Source organism: Petromyzon marinus, chromosome 1 (assembly GCF_048934315.1).
Source record: "Petromyzon marinus isolate PM22_M1 ecotype Great Lakes invasive population chromosome 1, UKy_Petmar_22M1.pri1.0, whole genome shotgun sequence".
In the NCBI taxonomy this organism is placed as follows: domain Eukaryota; kingdom Metazoa; phylum Chordata; class Hyperoartia; order Petromyzontiformes; family Petromyzontidae; genus Petromyzon; species Petromyzon marinus.
In genome coordinates this window covers 30,575,726-30,591,389 of record NC_133667.1, presented here as the reverse complement: position 1 = coordinate 30,591,389, position 15,664 = coordinate 30,575,726, and the positions used below count along the sequence as shown (strand labels likewise).

Sequence of the window (15,664 nt, the reverse complement as noted above, 5' to 3'; positions counted from 1 at the left end):
TCACATTGCTAAACCAAATAAATGAAAACTGTACCACAGCAATGATGATGATGATTGCTTGTGTTGCAGTCGAAACGTCGCGATAATTTTATTGTTTTATATTTTTATTATTATTTTATCATTTCCCTACTACGTGACTTTAACCGAAAAAACCAAGAATATGAGTCCCTGCAGTCACGAAAGCTTTAAATCAAAATTGAAACTGAATAGAACCAAAGCGTATGAAACTGAATCGTAAAGCCGCCTTTGTGACGTCACGCCACGGACCCATTCGTCATCGCGACGGCACCCCCCACCGTGGTGGATCCCCCAGCAATATGGCCGTCGAAGGCGACTTTGGTAATTTGTCGACAGACTTTAGATTTGGGGCGAGACGTTTTACAGCATTTACGAATGTTATACACATTGTTGTTGTTGTTAAACCGTTTCACGCGGGAGCGGAAAACCCACGGGCCGTTATAATGCATTTAAACCCCTTATCAGTGCCCAACTTATTACAGACCAATTCAGACCTTATTGGTCATCCCGTGTCCACTATTAAACCTCAACGTTCGTCCGACAAAGTCCCCCATCACAAGGGAGAAACACAGACACATTTATTTTGTTTTGCCCGTATTAAAACTGCTGTACGCCGTACGGACCTGAAAAGCTCCCTAACTGGCAAACAGCACTGTGTTTCTTGTGTCGGCGTTAATGCCGCATGCTGCTAAGATAATGTTAATCGGTGTTACATAGGGATTGTGTGCTGAACAATCAAATCGCTCAATGTTTTGTTCGGACAAAAACATTAATAATCACATCTTGGGTTTGGGGGTGCATTCTTTTTTCACTTCAACGTTTCCCAATAGCGTTTATAAACGCCACACACGGACAGGTTTTTGTTGTTGTTGTTGACACCACCGATTCTCACCATCGAGTAACAAAAGCGTTTAGAAATGTTCACATTGGTGATGATGCAACCGTAAACATTTGGATTTCCCAGAGCGGATAAGGCGAGCGGCGTGGGGGGGGGGCGGGGCCTCCGCGTCTCACCACGCCATTGGACGAACGCTCGCCGCATCCGACGACGGCGACCAATCGGGCGCCCTCAACGCTCCGCAATAGCGCATCCGGTCTAGGGAATTCGACCCCGTGGGGGGTAGGGGGTATGGAGCACGCGGCCACGTTGATGATACGCGTGTGGGTTTTGTAACTTTAAAGAGTTTATCTATAATAGAGTTTGGTATATTTTTTGTTGTTGTTGTTTGTGTAATTTGATCGCGTAAATATAAGTGCGTCGTTAAACCCGCCACCGCTCGTGCCCAATTCGTGACTGGTACAGCGTCAAGACCGGTGCGTTGGAGAGTACGTCCACGGCATTTCTCAATCTAAACCCAGTTTAAAGTGTTTATTCTTGCTCGATGTAAAATTGCACGTTTCCATAGCCTTGGTATTTACGTCAAATTGTTGACGCAGAGGGAAGGAAAATAGGGAAAAGCGGCATCGTGCTGCATGAGAAGTAAGTACTGTCTGTGTTAAATACAGCGACAGTGTATTGTATTGTTGCTCGATCTTACAAACACACCTTTGTAAATATTATTAGGCATTTTTTTTAACTCCACACCAATCACTATCCTCGTGAATGTACGTTACTACCTTAATAATAAACAATGTCCTAAAACACCAATACACCGTTACTGTAATTGTATTTATTAACATTACTCATTGTCGTGTTACACATGCAGTTGCCTTCCGAATCATCAAAATAACTGTCCATATACAATACATGTATTATTAACTCTTAAAATCTCAGTATTGTCCTTATGAACACTGTACGTCTTCGGAATAAATAAACTAAGTGATATTAAGTAAGCTTCACATCACGATGTGATGCATACCTTGCCAACCCCTTATCAGTGCCCTGTCTTATTACAGTCCAATTCAGACACCTTATTGGTCACCCCGTGCCCTTATAAATAGCAACGTTCATCCTACAAAGTCCCATCAACAAGGGGAGAAACACAAACAAATAGACAAATATTTTGCCCGTATTGAAACGGCTGTACGCCATATAGACCTGAAAACTTAATTTCCCTGTACAAGAATACGTGTAAGGGGCCGGCCATAAATGACGTCACGCGCTTTTGGACGATTTTTGACCCCCCCCCCCATCGTCACAAAAAGTCAGACCCCCCCCTCAAATATGACGTCACAAAGCTCTGCCCCCCACCCCAAAAAAATAAAATATGCAATCGCTTTAAACTACTGTATTGTCATTGTAGTGCGTATTTAATGTGGTGCTGCACTCTGATGTTGTAGGAGAAAACATTTATTAAAAGTCTAATTAAGTAGAACGTGTTGTCTATATTTATTTAAAGTTGCGCATTTTGAAGTGACGTCACATTTCTCAAACACCCCCCCTCGTCACACATCGTCACAAATGTCTGACCCCCCCCCCCCCAGGTGCGTGACGTCATTTATGGACTGCCCCCAAACCGTATGGTATTATTTCTATACTTTTAGCTACGCCTCTTGGTTGTGTAGGGTAGGTTGTCGGACAAGCGTTGGAAAGTTTTTGAAAATGGCCCGGTAACAATCTACTGGCACTCAAGACGCGTTATTCGCATTCAGTAGTATCGGAATGCCTCTAGTTAGCGCTTTAAGTTGTGAGGTGACCAGGAAATTAAGTTAAGCAAGCAGCAGGTTCGTGAACCTGTGCCAGAAAATGTGCGTTTCATCCCCTCGAACGGAGTTTGCAGGTGTCCGCGTTTCCACTCAGGAGCAAAATACACCTCAATAAGAGATGCTATAACATCTCAATGTAGAACACTCCTTAAAGTGAGTCTTGGGAATCGGTGAAGATGTTATGGATTAATAAGTGATCGTATAACAGCAACCCATTGCCACTGCCACAAGCTGCTCATCAGCAGTTTGAGCGATTCCACCGGGGGGGAGGGGGGTTTCCATTAATCTCACTTTGAAAGGCATGGCACAAGTTGTCCAGCACTGCATTGTGAAACTAAAGTTACCTTTTTCTATCTGAGCATCAATTGGTACACGTGGTTGACTGTCAGCACCTCCCTACCTCATTCCCAAACTCTGATATACCCAAGCCTCAAGTTAATGGCCTAACTTTTATTACATTGGCTACGCCTACTCTGTTGAGTCCACCCACTAAGGTACTGTCTTAGCTAAACCAGGATGTGTATATATTCTTGGTTCTTTCGGTAAAGTGACTTTACCGAAAGAACCAAGAATATGAATCACTGCAGTCACGAAAGCTTTAAATCAAAATTCAGGATGTGTATGTTGAACTTCTTTCACACCGTACGTAGGATATGTGGTAGCTGTATGTGTGGCGCATTCACTGTGCATCAAACTCCCCTTTATTCATGCGTGCAGTCAACCACCAGCCCGCCACCATGACTGCGGTGGAGACGCGGCTGTGCGAGCTGCTACTGCGTGAGCACTTTGGAGAGTTGGTATCACGGGCCGGCACTCACCTGGTGCACATGGGACCGCAGCCGCTGCGCCTTGTTGCCCTTGGCACGGGCCTCAACCTGGACCAGGTGACAGACTGGGTGTGCCAAAACGTCGTGGTCCTCGGTGTCACTCGCTCACTCGCCGAAATACCACCGCCTTGACCCATCTGCACAAGTCCACCATCACTTCAGACTGTGGCCTTTCATTTGGAAAATGTTTACGAAGAGGCTGAACAGGCTTATTACACCAATATGAGATCAGATTTTACAGTAACATTTGGGGCTAGCCATAGAATTGTTTACTTTAACACCAAACACCAGCATAGTTAGGCTCAGATTGGTGTTCTTAAAAGTATGGGTCGCAGCCCCTGGCTACCCTTCGGATTTTTCACTGCTCGTTAAAGAACAGCCCACGGAAGTAGATATCACATCTACCTCAGAGATCCTTTCAAGTGAACTCTGGTCCACAAAGTAGGGTTCAACAATTTCCTACACGCCCTGCAATATCCAGTAATGTTTGTCACATGACACTCAAACCCATATTTTTACTTCTCATCGCTGGTATCTGTCCAAATTCAGTGCAGATCTAAATTTAATGTGTTGTTTTTTGTGCAGTCATTGCCGACCGGACAAAGACCACAAACTCGCTACACGTGAAAATCCAGTTCAATTTCAGGCAGTTTCCTTGATTCAAACCCAAGGACTCGACGGTGCCAGCTCAGCACTCTGAACCACCTGGCCACCATTCCACTCCCTGACGTACTTTAAACAGGACATACAGGGCAAAGTGCATTGTCTCACAGGAACGGTTGCTCCATGTCCCGGCAGGTGAAGAAGGCGCTGTGCGTGCTGCTGCAGCACGGGATGGCGTCGTTCAAAACGGGGAAGCGTGGCGTGAGCGGTCCCACCTGGGTGGAGTACACAGCGGATTGCGCTGCAATGCTACGCATGCTGCGCTACACGCGCTACGTGTACTGCGCCAAGACACTGTACGGCGACGCGGGTGAACTGCTGATCGAGGAGACACTGCAGCATGGGCAGCTCACAATGAGCGCCGCCGTGCGCCGTGTTGCCGACCGCATGGCCAGCACCGCTGACGGTTCGCAATGCCGGTTCGATGACACTTACCGTGAAGGCCCCAGAGGTTGCAGCCGTGGTGCTGTGGTGGCAATGCATCTGTAATGTGCAGTGGCTTTGAGGCAGGGTTGGTGAATCATATGAAGATGGCCACGTACGTAAGATGTTTGAGTGACAACCCTTACTAGTTGGCTGTGTCGGGTGGTGGCGGGTTTTAACATTTATGCGATCTAACCCAAAAAACCTGTTATGTTATGAGATGGCAGACGAGCAGATAGGTTACTGACTTATCTGTGTAAAATGGATTGTGTTTTCCCTTCACATCCGTGGATTTGCTTCAGGTACTCCAGTTTGCTCCTATGGTGTGCAAATGCTTAGTATGGATCTTGCCAAACATTCTGATAATCAGCCTAGGTACCTCACTGCCCTGCAGGTGGGGGTTTCACATGTGATAATTCATCACTGCATAATCCGCCACTCGGTCACTGGAGTACAGGCGTGCATCATCACCACACCTGGATAAATGGATAATGGTCCTGGACACATCATCATTGCATTGTGATGGTATTGTAAGTCACTGTAAACAATACTAACACTAAACAAATGTAGTAATCACTGCAGTGCATGTATTTGTAGATAGCGAGTTAAAAACATGGATAAAACGTGGGCTTTACTGAATCACTCCTTGCAACACATATTTGTCGGTTAAAGTAGAAGGCGAAGATTTTTGTCATTTTTTTATATGAACTTCATCCAATTGGCAAATATTAAACTAGTGTGCATGCTGTAAGTTTTTTTGTCCCCCTCATCTCCACGTTGCAGAAGGCAAGACGGTGGAGTACAGCGACGTAGCTGCGGCATTCACAAACCTGGTGAACACGCACTTCCTGCAACGGTGCCTGTCGGGGAAGGAGGAAGGGGAGAGTGAGGGTGCCCGCCCAGAGGCTGCCCCCATGCTGGTCTCCAACGAGAAGGACATGTACACTGTGCCCAAGATTCCCCTAATCGGTGCGCACTTGCAGAATATGGATCGCTAACAAGAGATGGTTCATGGAGTTAGCTTTCTAAAAGTTAAGAATAGGACATGGGCACACTCTCGAACTCATCGACAACATCAAGTCCATTGCTCTTGGTAATATTTTCAAATAATTAACAAACTTTTAAAGTAACAACGCGTTAATGGCATCCGTGTGTAATAAATATGTATGTTGAATTTCTTTTGCACCATACGTAGCCAACCATGCTAATCAGAGGTGCGGGGAAAGGGCGACAAATTAAACACAAAAAGCAGCAATAAAGAAGTAAGTTTTAATTTTAGATTTAAAAGTGCATAGCTCAAGTGGCTTCCTAATATTGGAAGGAAGAGCGTTCCAGACGGCCGCAGAGGCACATCTGAAAGCGTGTGATGCAGTGACCGTCTTTGTTCTATGGTTAGGATATGTGATTAGCGCGAATTAACATTTCCAGTGCAGTATGCCGTGGTACGCTCGACATCGTCCCTGGTAAGAGATTTGACCGGGTGGCTGCCCGTCCGTTGTACCACTGCAGGGCATGGGAAACGGCGTCTCTCAGCTGACAGTGACGATTTGGATGCACACCCGGCGAAAAAGAGGAAAGTCGAGGAGGTAACGTCTCTTCTGATACGCACCTTGTGGACTGTTATAGTAAAAGGCCAATGGTGAGTTGCACAGACAGCAGTTCCTGTAACATAACCCACTTGGAGGACAAATAGGTGTTGGTAAAAATCAGTCAGCAAGTAGGTTGTGGACTTTTCTGCAGATATTTACCTCATATTTTCCTTTTTTAATTGAGGTCTCCGTTGAAAACAATACTTGTCTAAATGGTTTCCCACTTGTCTGATCTTCTCTGCACTATTCTTTCTGCAGTCACTTCCTGATGATGGAATCTATTGGAGAGTCAACTTTGAACGTTTCCACCAGCATTTCCACAACCAGGCCATCGTCAGTGCCGTGGCCAGCAAAATGGACAAGGTCTGGTAGAGGTATCTCCGCTGTTAATCATTAGGATTTTCGAACTAAAGAAGGCATGCAGGTATAGCATTCAAAAATAGCGGCTCTACAGCTTAAAGTTTCATTGTGGTCTTTTTTTGTGTCACTAAATAAGTCGCTTTGTTTAAAGTAAAGTTACGGGTGGTAGACTAACCTGTGTACCTATTTTACAAAGATCCCCCAGTAATATAAATAACGCGATCTAACCCAAAAACGTTTATTATGAATATAATTATGTTTTAAACAACAGATGAATGTATAAATGATATTCATTTAAGAACATTAATAGTTGCATTTTTTACAGAAGAAAACATACTTTAAAGGTTACTATACTTTAAAGGCGTAAAGAATAAATGAATTGGCAAATGAGCAGTTTAGCTCATTGTAAAAAAAAACATGCATTGTGGATATGTGAGCAGGATTAATTAACCATGCTGGTTTTAGAAAAATGAGATTCATTACATTTTAAGTACAACCATCAATTGAAACAACGGTACCATAAAAAAAACAATAATGAGAGAGTTTGCAGTTGGTGTGTTTGCATGTCGGTAACGTGTCTGTGTGTGTGTTTATATATGTACAATTTTAGACAGCAGGCGAGATCGTGAGGACCATGCTGCGGATGAGTGAGTTGACGACGCCACCCAACGCGGCCTTCACCCAGCTGCTCGCATCAACCGAGGTGACCACTGCACCGCTCAGATGTCGGTCTTCCTGGGTCTTTAAACTGTGGCTTCTTGTGAACGTCCGTCTCTTATGGTTGAGAGTTGTGAAAACAAGCGCTCGCCTGCGCGTCGTGATACTTTGATGTCTGGCAGATTTTCCGGTCCCTCCCACCGGAGTATGGCATGACTAAGCCAGTGTTGGACCAGTATCTGAGTCTGCTGGCAGATGATCCGGTAAGCATCTGTCACATTCAGTTATTTTTTGTGGTTTTTATAGAGGCGTCAACACTAATGTTTTTATTGTTGGTATTCATTAATATTTTTTGTTGGTATGAAAAGCTTGAAGTAGGACTTGGCTGTATTTTCCATTTCAGATGGAGTTTGTGACCAAGTCTGGCGAGAGTGGAGGTGGAACATTCATTGTTAGTATCCTCTTCATGACTGTGTGGAACTTGGTGAAAGTGAGGTGCAATCCAAAGTGCTTGTTTTTATGATGTCAGAGCCAAGGAACCAGGTAACTTAACATTAATGGACACAACGTGACAAAATTAAAGCTTAAATGTGATTGTTATCGTAGGACGTTACAAATATATGGAAAAAAAAGATTTAAAAAATGTTGTGCATTTTAAATGCACTTTCACATGTGGCTTGTATTTTGATGATGGTCAAACACTAACTTTCTTAAGTTATAGCTGACTGCTGAATATTCTGTGAGTGCAAATTTAATGTATTTAAGTTTCCAGGGGGTTCAATTTATGAACTGTATGTTTTCCAATCATCAACGGCATTGCACAGCAATACCTACCCTTAATTCATCAACTAAATCTCAGATTTGCTCAAATCTCTGAAAACCATGGCCCGATGTACGTTGGAATCCATCGTGCAAGAAAGGTAAGACTTTGCAAAAATGTACTTATTTTTCTTCACAGAGGCTTCAAATACGCACTTTCATCAGGACTTGCCGTGTTGGGCATGTCGAGGATGTCGTTTCTGCCATCTTATCTCGGTCGGGGCTGTGCCCCACCGCGCTCTCACCACAGGTTTGGTTCCCGGGCAGCGCGCATCTTTCGTCTGCTCCTGCAAAAGCGGCATCTGGAACAGAAGCAAGTTGAAGACTTCGCCATGATTCCGGCCAAGGAGGCCAAGGAGATGCTATACACGATGGTCTCGCAGAACTTTGTCACTCTACAGGTGAGTACAGGGCCCAGTTCACCGCATGAAAAAGGGTTGGGGAACATTTTCCTTACTATCGGCCTCACAGGACTTTCAAATATTTTCGGTGGGCCACACATTAGGGCACACCTCGGTCATATCTGCCACTGCAAGATGTACTTGCAGTGACAGAAGTGATTGATTGCGCTAAAATCTGACGCAAGTGATGCTAGGTTGAATATATTAACCTTATCCAATTAGTGCGGCTAAGGTGCTTGCAGTGATAGATAATATAATTGCCATTTGCAAACCGTTTTAAAATCATAGGCATCATGTGGCCATGGGCCGTATGAAATGAAGTTGCGGGCTGCATCCAGCTCGCGGGCCGCATGTTCCCGAACCCTGGCATACACCAAGGGATCAGAGACTCGTGTGATCCAGCCAAGCGGGCGAGTGGTTTGACCGAGTAGCGTGCGGTCTCGCAATGGCCTCACATTGGGCGGTCTTATCGTCTGATGCGCAGGAGATCCCCAAGGCGGCGGACTACGCGCCTGCGCGCACGTTCTACCTGTACACGGTGAACGTGGAACAGACGGCGCGGTTCATCTTGCAGAGGTGCTACAAGGTGAGGGCCCCCATCTGGACATGTAGAGTGAAGTAGGTGCTGCACTCTATATGCTGTATGTTGAGCCATACATTCTCCCACCTCAAATATGTGCATGTACAGACTTTTGTAAATCCACTGCAGAATGAGGGCCATTCCCCCACACCATGTGGGTCGTGGAGGTAATTTAACCACACTTCACGCTGGTCAGTCGGGGATGGCGAAGGTGGGAAACGTAGCTGTGGGACAATCGAATACATTGCCTCCACAACTGGTAACAAACAATATACTGCGTGTAATGATAACCCATCCAAGCGTTATCCAGGCTAAACCGTGTTCAGCTTAGAAGGTGATTTGGTCATTGGTTACCTCCGATATATAGGGCTCAACTGATTTGTGAACAAATTGTTACTTTTCGTTACATTTTTGGAAAAAACATGCCTTTTTCTTCGTTAACTATGATGTTGTAAATCTCCAAGGTGATGTGCTCTGGTCAATATGTGAATCTGCCCTAGAGTGTGATTAATTTCACCAGTAATAACTGATTAATGTTTGTCCCCCAGACCGTGACGAATCTTATCGCAAGACGGCACCATGAAACTAAAGAGAACAAGTGAGTGACGTTAAACCATGTGGCACAATTATTTTGGGTAAAAAAAACGAAAGTTGTGAAAATGGAGCTTGCTGTTGAAATGTACTGGTAAGACGACCTCATTGAATAAATTAAAAGGAGTGTATTGCCTTTCAACATGTAAACCATAGCAACCTGCATCTGTTCATTGATTAAATTAAATCTACTCATTATACATGCATCAACTCATGTGTGTGAGTATTGGTTGTTTACCTTTTATGCAAATCATATGCATATCGTTGACTAATGTGACATTTGGCGATATGTTATCTCCCTCGCCTGGTACACAGGAGGGTTCGACCCCGATCCTGATGCCTGTATGTTTGGAGTTTGCGTGTTCTTCCCCTGTGGTCATGTGGATTTTCTCCTGGTCCTCTGGTTTTTCCCTCCACATTTATAAACATACATTTGGAATATTCTTTGGGCCTTTTATTATTTCTTTTATCTACATGGCTTTACCGAAAGACCCAAAGAATATTAATTCCTGCAGTCACAAAAGCTTTAAGTCAAGATTTATACATTTAAAATGTTTTGCCTTCTATAAAGTCCCACATATGAAGCAATTGGTGGGACCCCGGGGTCCCATCACTGCCTCGGGGTGGGAAAAACCGCGTAGCGACACGAGTCTTTGCCTTACCGACAACAAAACTAGTGTCAATCGATTGGCCTCGTCGAGAGCTACTCGGGGCACTAAGTTTCGTAAAAAGTTGAAAAATTACATAAACACGTTTAATTCACTGCCTGGGGGTGGCAGTGGGGCTCGCCTTGGCAAAGAAGCTGAGGGTCGACGGCTGACCGGAGGGCGTTGTCACCGCGCGCGACTGCGGCGGACGCCCCCCGGGCTTGCGTTTGGCAGGTGGGGTGGCGCCCATCGTGTTGATCGCCGCCTGCTGGCGATTGTTGGCGCGAGTCTGGGCGGGCGGCACGTTGCTGTCGGGATCACGAGTGGGCGGACTGAAAAATAATAATTATTGACCTGATTTTGCGGGACCCCGGGGTCCCGCCAAATGATTCATATGACAATAAGCCACTTAATTAAGCTATCACATGTGGCCAGGTCGCCGCTGAAAGAGCCCATAGCTCAGTGGGCTTTACTTGGTTTTAAAAAAATTGTCTAGTGGAGCAAATAAACAACAAATGAGAAACAACAAACGAGACTATGACAATGAGACCATTGAATTGTACCTCGGAATTGCGACAATTCATCAAATAGCTTGCATTTAGGCGGGGATGGTGGTGGGGGGTGGCGGGTGAAACATTCCACGCCCTATCTTGCTGCTGCATCATCTGCCGTGCGCTCCACACCCACAGACGCCTCTTGGAGAAGGCCCAGCGCATCGAGGCGATCCTAGCATCGGTGCAGGCGTCTGGTGCCGACGAGGCCCAGCTTCAGGAGATCGAGGAGATGATCACAGCCACCGAGCGCCAGCAGCTGGAAAATCTCAAGCGCACCGTCAACAAGTAAAGGGGGTGGGAGGGGGGGCAATCCTAGGCATGGCAAGATAGAATCGGGGGTGGGGTGTGGATAGGGTAACTAAGTAACTAAGTACCACGCAGGCTGCAGAATTTGTGATGGTGGCCGAGGCCTGGTGTTTTGTCTCCCCTGCTAAAACAAAAAAAAACCTTTTTATTTGACCAGGTAAGGCCCACTCAGCTACATAGTTCTTTTTCAGAAGCAACCTGGTCACAAATGATAGCTCAACATAGTTGCTCATTGTGTCGCAGTTTCTAACGCCCAAATACTCGAAACGCACGTTTAAAAAATGTGGAGGGAAAAACCGGAGGACCCGGAGAAATATCATCGTGACCACGGGGAGCACATGCAAACTCCAAATATACAGGCATCAGGATCCAATCCATGAGCCAAAAGAGAGAAAGCATTTTGATTTCCTTTGGTGGCCAAGTCAGAATGCTGATCAGGCACTACTGAGAACCAAAGTTTGAATCCAGTCTACTGGATTCTGTGAGTTAATGGTAATTTAACTGGGTTCTCAAGTGGAGTGAGTTGATGTTCTTTCGGTAAAGTCACGTAGAAGGGAAATAATACAAATAAAACATAATAAAATAAAATTCTCATTAGGACGCTGTCTTTCCGACAGCTCTGTTCTTCACCTGAGGACGGCTGCTTGCGTTGTGGCCAAAACGTCGTGAGAATTTTATTTTATTGTGTAAAATTTGTATTACTTTATTATTTCCCTTCTACGTGACTTTACCAAAAGAACCAAGAATATGAATCCCTGCAGTCACGAAAGCTTTCAATCGAAATTTGAGTTGATGTTCTCAGCCTGGTCACCAATAACTGCACATAAAGCCCATTCCATTCAAATTGGTTCTGCACTTTAACTAATTTTCAGCTCTGAGAATCGAAAATATCAATCATGCAAATAAAATATACATATTTATCAGTCATGCAACTCTCATTACTCTTATTTGGAAGTGCGTGTGGGAATGTGCTGCCCTAACGTGTAGACCAGAAGCCACTTGCAGAGATTTCAGATGCAGTTCTGCAACATTTGCTTCAATGAGCCGATCCATTTTATGAGGGGTTGCGCACTGCTCTGTGAGAGATTCAAATGGATGCTTCATCGAATGAGATGACGCCTAAAATCGCAAAAACAAGATAACATTGGGAACAAAGACAGTGTTTCTTTTTTTAAACATGCTCATTATTATTTTCGGTTTGAACATGGAAACGTGCTCTGGGCAATTGGGACTAATTGGAACCAACCGTGCTCATCTCCAATTTGCACGGTTCTGTGTATGTACATTGGATTTCTTTTGCACCGTACGTAAACCAACCGTGCTAATCGGAGGTGCGGGGAAAGAACAACAAGCTAAACACAAAAAGCATTTATAAAGAAATTCGTTTTCAATCTAGTAAATTAGTTTTAAAGCTAGGTGCGAGAGAAGTTCAACATACATACATACATTGGGCTGAGATACGATGTGCTTGAGCTGCGCTGGGCCATCTGTCACTGCGTTGGCCTCTCCCGTTTAAGTAAATAAAGTCTGTCAAATCCAGCTTATTACAATTCTAGTTTCGTAGACAAATCGCATGCTACATTTATGTTTGGCTTCTGTGACAGTTCAGCTTCCAGCATGCTGTACTCTTGTCATTTTACAGATCTTATGGAGCTCTTATTAAATACATCTTTTTTATGTGAAGTAAAATCAGGTATCAAATAACAAAGCTCTTGGGACTGTGAATGTCTTGCGTTTAATGGGAAGGAATTTGCCCAGAGAGTGAATGTGGACGCGTCGCTCCCCGTGTGCTACCTGCAGGCTCGATAAGAGTGAGATGCAGGTGGACGAGACCGTCTTCCTGCTGGAGACCTTCCTGCAGGCATCACGGCCGCAGTGACCGCTACGCACTCCAGGACCCGTGCCGTCTCAAGCCCACGCATCGACTCCTGCAGTTGAGAAGTGGACAATTCTGTCAACACGTGTTGTAACATTTACGAAGGCCAACAGAATCTCAGTGAACACCCAATACGTCTTGCTGCACGTTGCACCTGCTCAATAATATCTGTTGGAAAAAAAAGGACACAAAGGTAGTATTCTGAAGTTTGCGACGCTTCCACCGAGAGACTTAATTCAGGCAAACCCAGCTGACTGATGGTTTGTTTGAGTTTGGGAGTTTCTGTAAAAGTCTTACAAAATTCTGAAATTTACACTCCCGTGGGCTGATATTTGCCAGGAAGCATGCACGGCCCCACGCCCTTCCTGCCGCGCTGCAATATTTGCTTTGGAGGACCCCGCTAAGGCCCGCGGTGGTACTGCTCACGGCCCGCATCCCGCTCGACGCCCCCTTGAGTGCCATCTTAAAAATAGGAAAGTGGCAATGTTTGATTTAATTTTTTTATTAATGTAAATAGGTGGTGTTGGCAGGGGTGGAGGAACGCTTTGGCACCGTTTCCCGGCCAAACTCATTTGTTTTTTGTTCATGTTTTAGTCTTGAGTCGTCACATCGCAAAATGCGGTCTCTCACAAGTCACGCTCGTTTGCCTTTCCCTCTGTGTATCTGCTCTAAAGAAAGGCCATTGTCCACTCTGTTAGCTTACCATTTTCTCAGTTGAAAAAGCATCTTTAACGATAACTGCGGTGTAATATTTCAGGGCTGGTACTGTGTGACAGGTGTTGGTTGCGTTCGCGGCCATGGCAGCATTTGTGAAAATCGTACAACCGAACAAAGCATAGCCCTGAATTGTTTTTTTTGTTCACATTCAACTGGGCATGTGCTTCTCGTCCGAAAGTGGAGTCTACAATTTGAATTTACGCAGCGTACAAAATAATGTTGGCCAGTGGTTGAAACAAATAACAGTGTGGCAGCGAAAGGAGTGAACACATACTGTACACCACAGAAGTGGAGCAATGAATGGCTCGTGTACAGGCTCGATGGATTGTTGCATCATGAGACCATGAGAGATGGTGATAGCTTAGGGATTCCTTAATCTAGCAGTGGACAGGTTCACGGCTGCTTGCTGGTGATTGGTATATCATGTAGCTCTCAACATTTCAGATTGAACTTTGCTGATAATTTAATGGTACACTTGAACAGAAACTTTCCTGCCCATGGTGGAAGAAAAAAAAACCAAAATGTTTCCTGTTACTTTTTGCGAATAAAACTGAAAATACGTTAATTAAATGTCTGTACATTTGCAAATCTATTTTAAAACATGTAAGGTCGAAGAGCCTTCAAACACTTAGACGGTGTGCCTTTGTACACTCCGCGTATGCTAATACTCTGCACAGACAAGTGAACAGGCTGTCCAAAATGTCCTGTTACACCCCCCCCCCCATCTTCAAGGTAACTCATGAATATAAATAAGTAACACGGTATGATTGAATGTAATTGGTACCGTGTGAATATTCAAAGAAGATGGGTGAATTGCACAACTGCACCGTCGCAACATTCACCGCTTTCACTTTCAATTATTGCGCAGGTCAGTGTTTGGCACCATCATTCACCTGACAAAGGATAACCGTGCACCATTGTGACATTTTACGTAACGTTTTATCCGTTGTCACCAACTGTTGTCCTGTGTGTGATTATTAAACTGCATCCGGTGATTGCGGCCAAACAACACCTTAGGAAAGCCACCTCGACCTTCGTTCCCTACTTATGGCTTAAGAACTCGAGTGTGGAGTGTGGCGAAGAGGGGGGAGAGGCATCAGATGGGATGGAGGGAAGCATTTGTCACGGACATATTCTCGGGCAGAGAACTTAAGATAAATATTACCCGTATCAATATAACGACTAAGCCAGCCGGACACAAATGTAACTTAGGGGGTGACTGGACATTGTAGACACTGCACATAGTACAAAGTTTAGAGTGTCAGGACTCCAAATTGTGAGTCGTGAGTTCAGATTGCAGCATGGTTGACTTGACTTAGAGAAAAAGGGCAGTCTTTTTTTTTACCCTCGACTGCATCCAGTGGCGTAGCATGGTTGACATGAACCCAGGGCCCCTCTGTCCAAATTCCCCCCTCTTGGTTGCCTGGCATCTGGGCCCCCTCTGGAATCGTGGGCCCCTTGTGCAGTTGCACCGCCTGCACACTCGATAGCGCTGCCAGTGCATCATCAACCCGCACAAGGGTTGGTAAAATAACGATGGCGCTGCACCTCGTTCAAAGTAAACAGTAATTATCCCATGTGTTGTAAGGACTGGCCAAAGGTACGTGTAATTTCCATATTTGGTTCTGGACCACGAATTCAGATATATGTGTGACTGGCATTAAATCGCCTTAATAATCATGCCCTTTACCCAGGAAAACCTCCACTGAGTATGAAGACGCCTTTTAAGGTGTGCGCGGCATTGGTAAGGTTGGCCAGTTGCCATTAATGAGTGCCATGTGGGAAAATATAGGAGTATTCAGAGAAATCCATGCATACGAGGGATAGCACACACAGCACTGCCACATCGGGAAGACCCCGCATAACTATTAATAATGTCGGCGTTAATCGTCTTGAGGTGGCAGTCCAAATTGAGCACTGAAAAAAATGTGAATCGTCGCAAATATTTTTGAAAACGGGTATAAACTATTCCTCAAACTGTACTGTCAAT

The 15,664-nt window shown here is 44.9% G+C and overlaps 1 protein-coding gene across 8 annotated transcripts; it reads left to right on the top strand.

Moving 5' to 3' along the window:
- Positions 1 to 320: 320 nt before the first annotated feature.
- POLR3C (RNA polymerase III subunit C) lies at positions 321 to 14,244 on the top strand. Of its 8 annotated transcripts, XM_032948686.2 has the most exons (16): positions 1,101 to 1,498; positions 2,443 to 2,481; positions 3,382 to 3,548; positions 4,290 to 4,560; positions 5,361 to 5,546; positions 6,087 to 6,163; positions 6,425 to 6,529; positions 7,137 to 7,229; positions 7,366 to 7,446; positions 7,587 to 7,638; positions 8,043 to 8,103; positions 8,253 to 8,403; positions 8,888 to 8,989; positions 9,532 to 9,581; positions 10,911 to 11,060; positions 12,882 to 14,244. In XM_032948686.2, the coding sequence occupies exons 3-16, from the start codon at positions 3,402 to 3,404 to the stop codon at positions 12,958 to 12,960; spliced, it is 1,605 nt and encodes a 534-aa protein (XP_032804577.1). In that variant the 5' UTR covers positions 1,101 to 1,498; positions 2,443 to 2,481; positions 3,382 to 3,401; the 3' UTR covers positions 12,961 to 14,244. The 8 variants fall into 8 exon arrangements, with proteins under 8 accessions (XP_032804562.1, XP_075923000.1, XP_032804577.1 ...); XM_032948671.2 differs by lacking the exons at positions 1,101 to 1,498; positions 2,443 to 2,481 and adding an exon at positions 321 to 339; XM_076066881.1 differs by lacking the exon at positions 2,443 to 2,481 and having other exon boundaries at positions 1,101 to 1,332.
- The last annotated feature ends 1,420 nt before the right edge of the window (positions 14,245 to 15,664 follow it).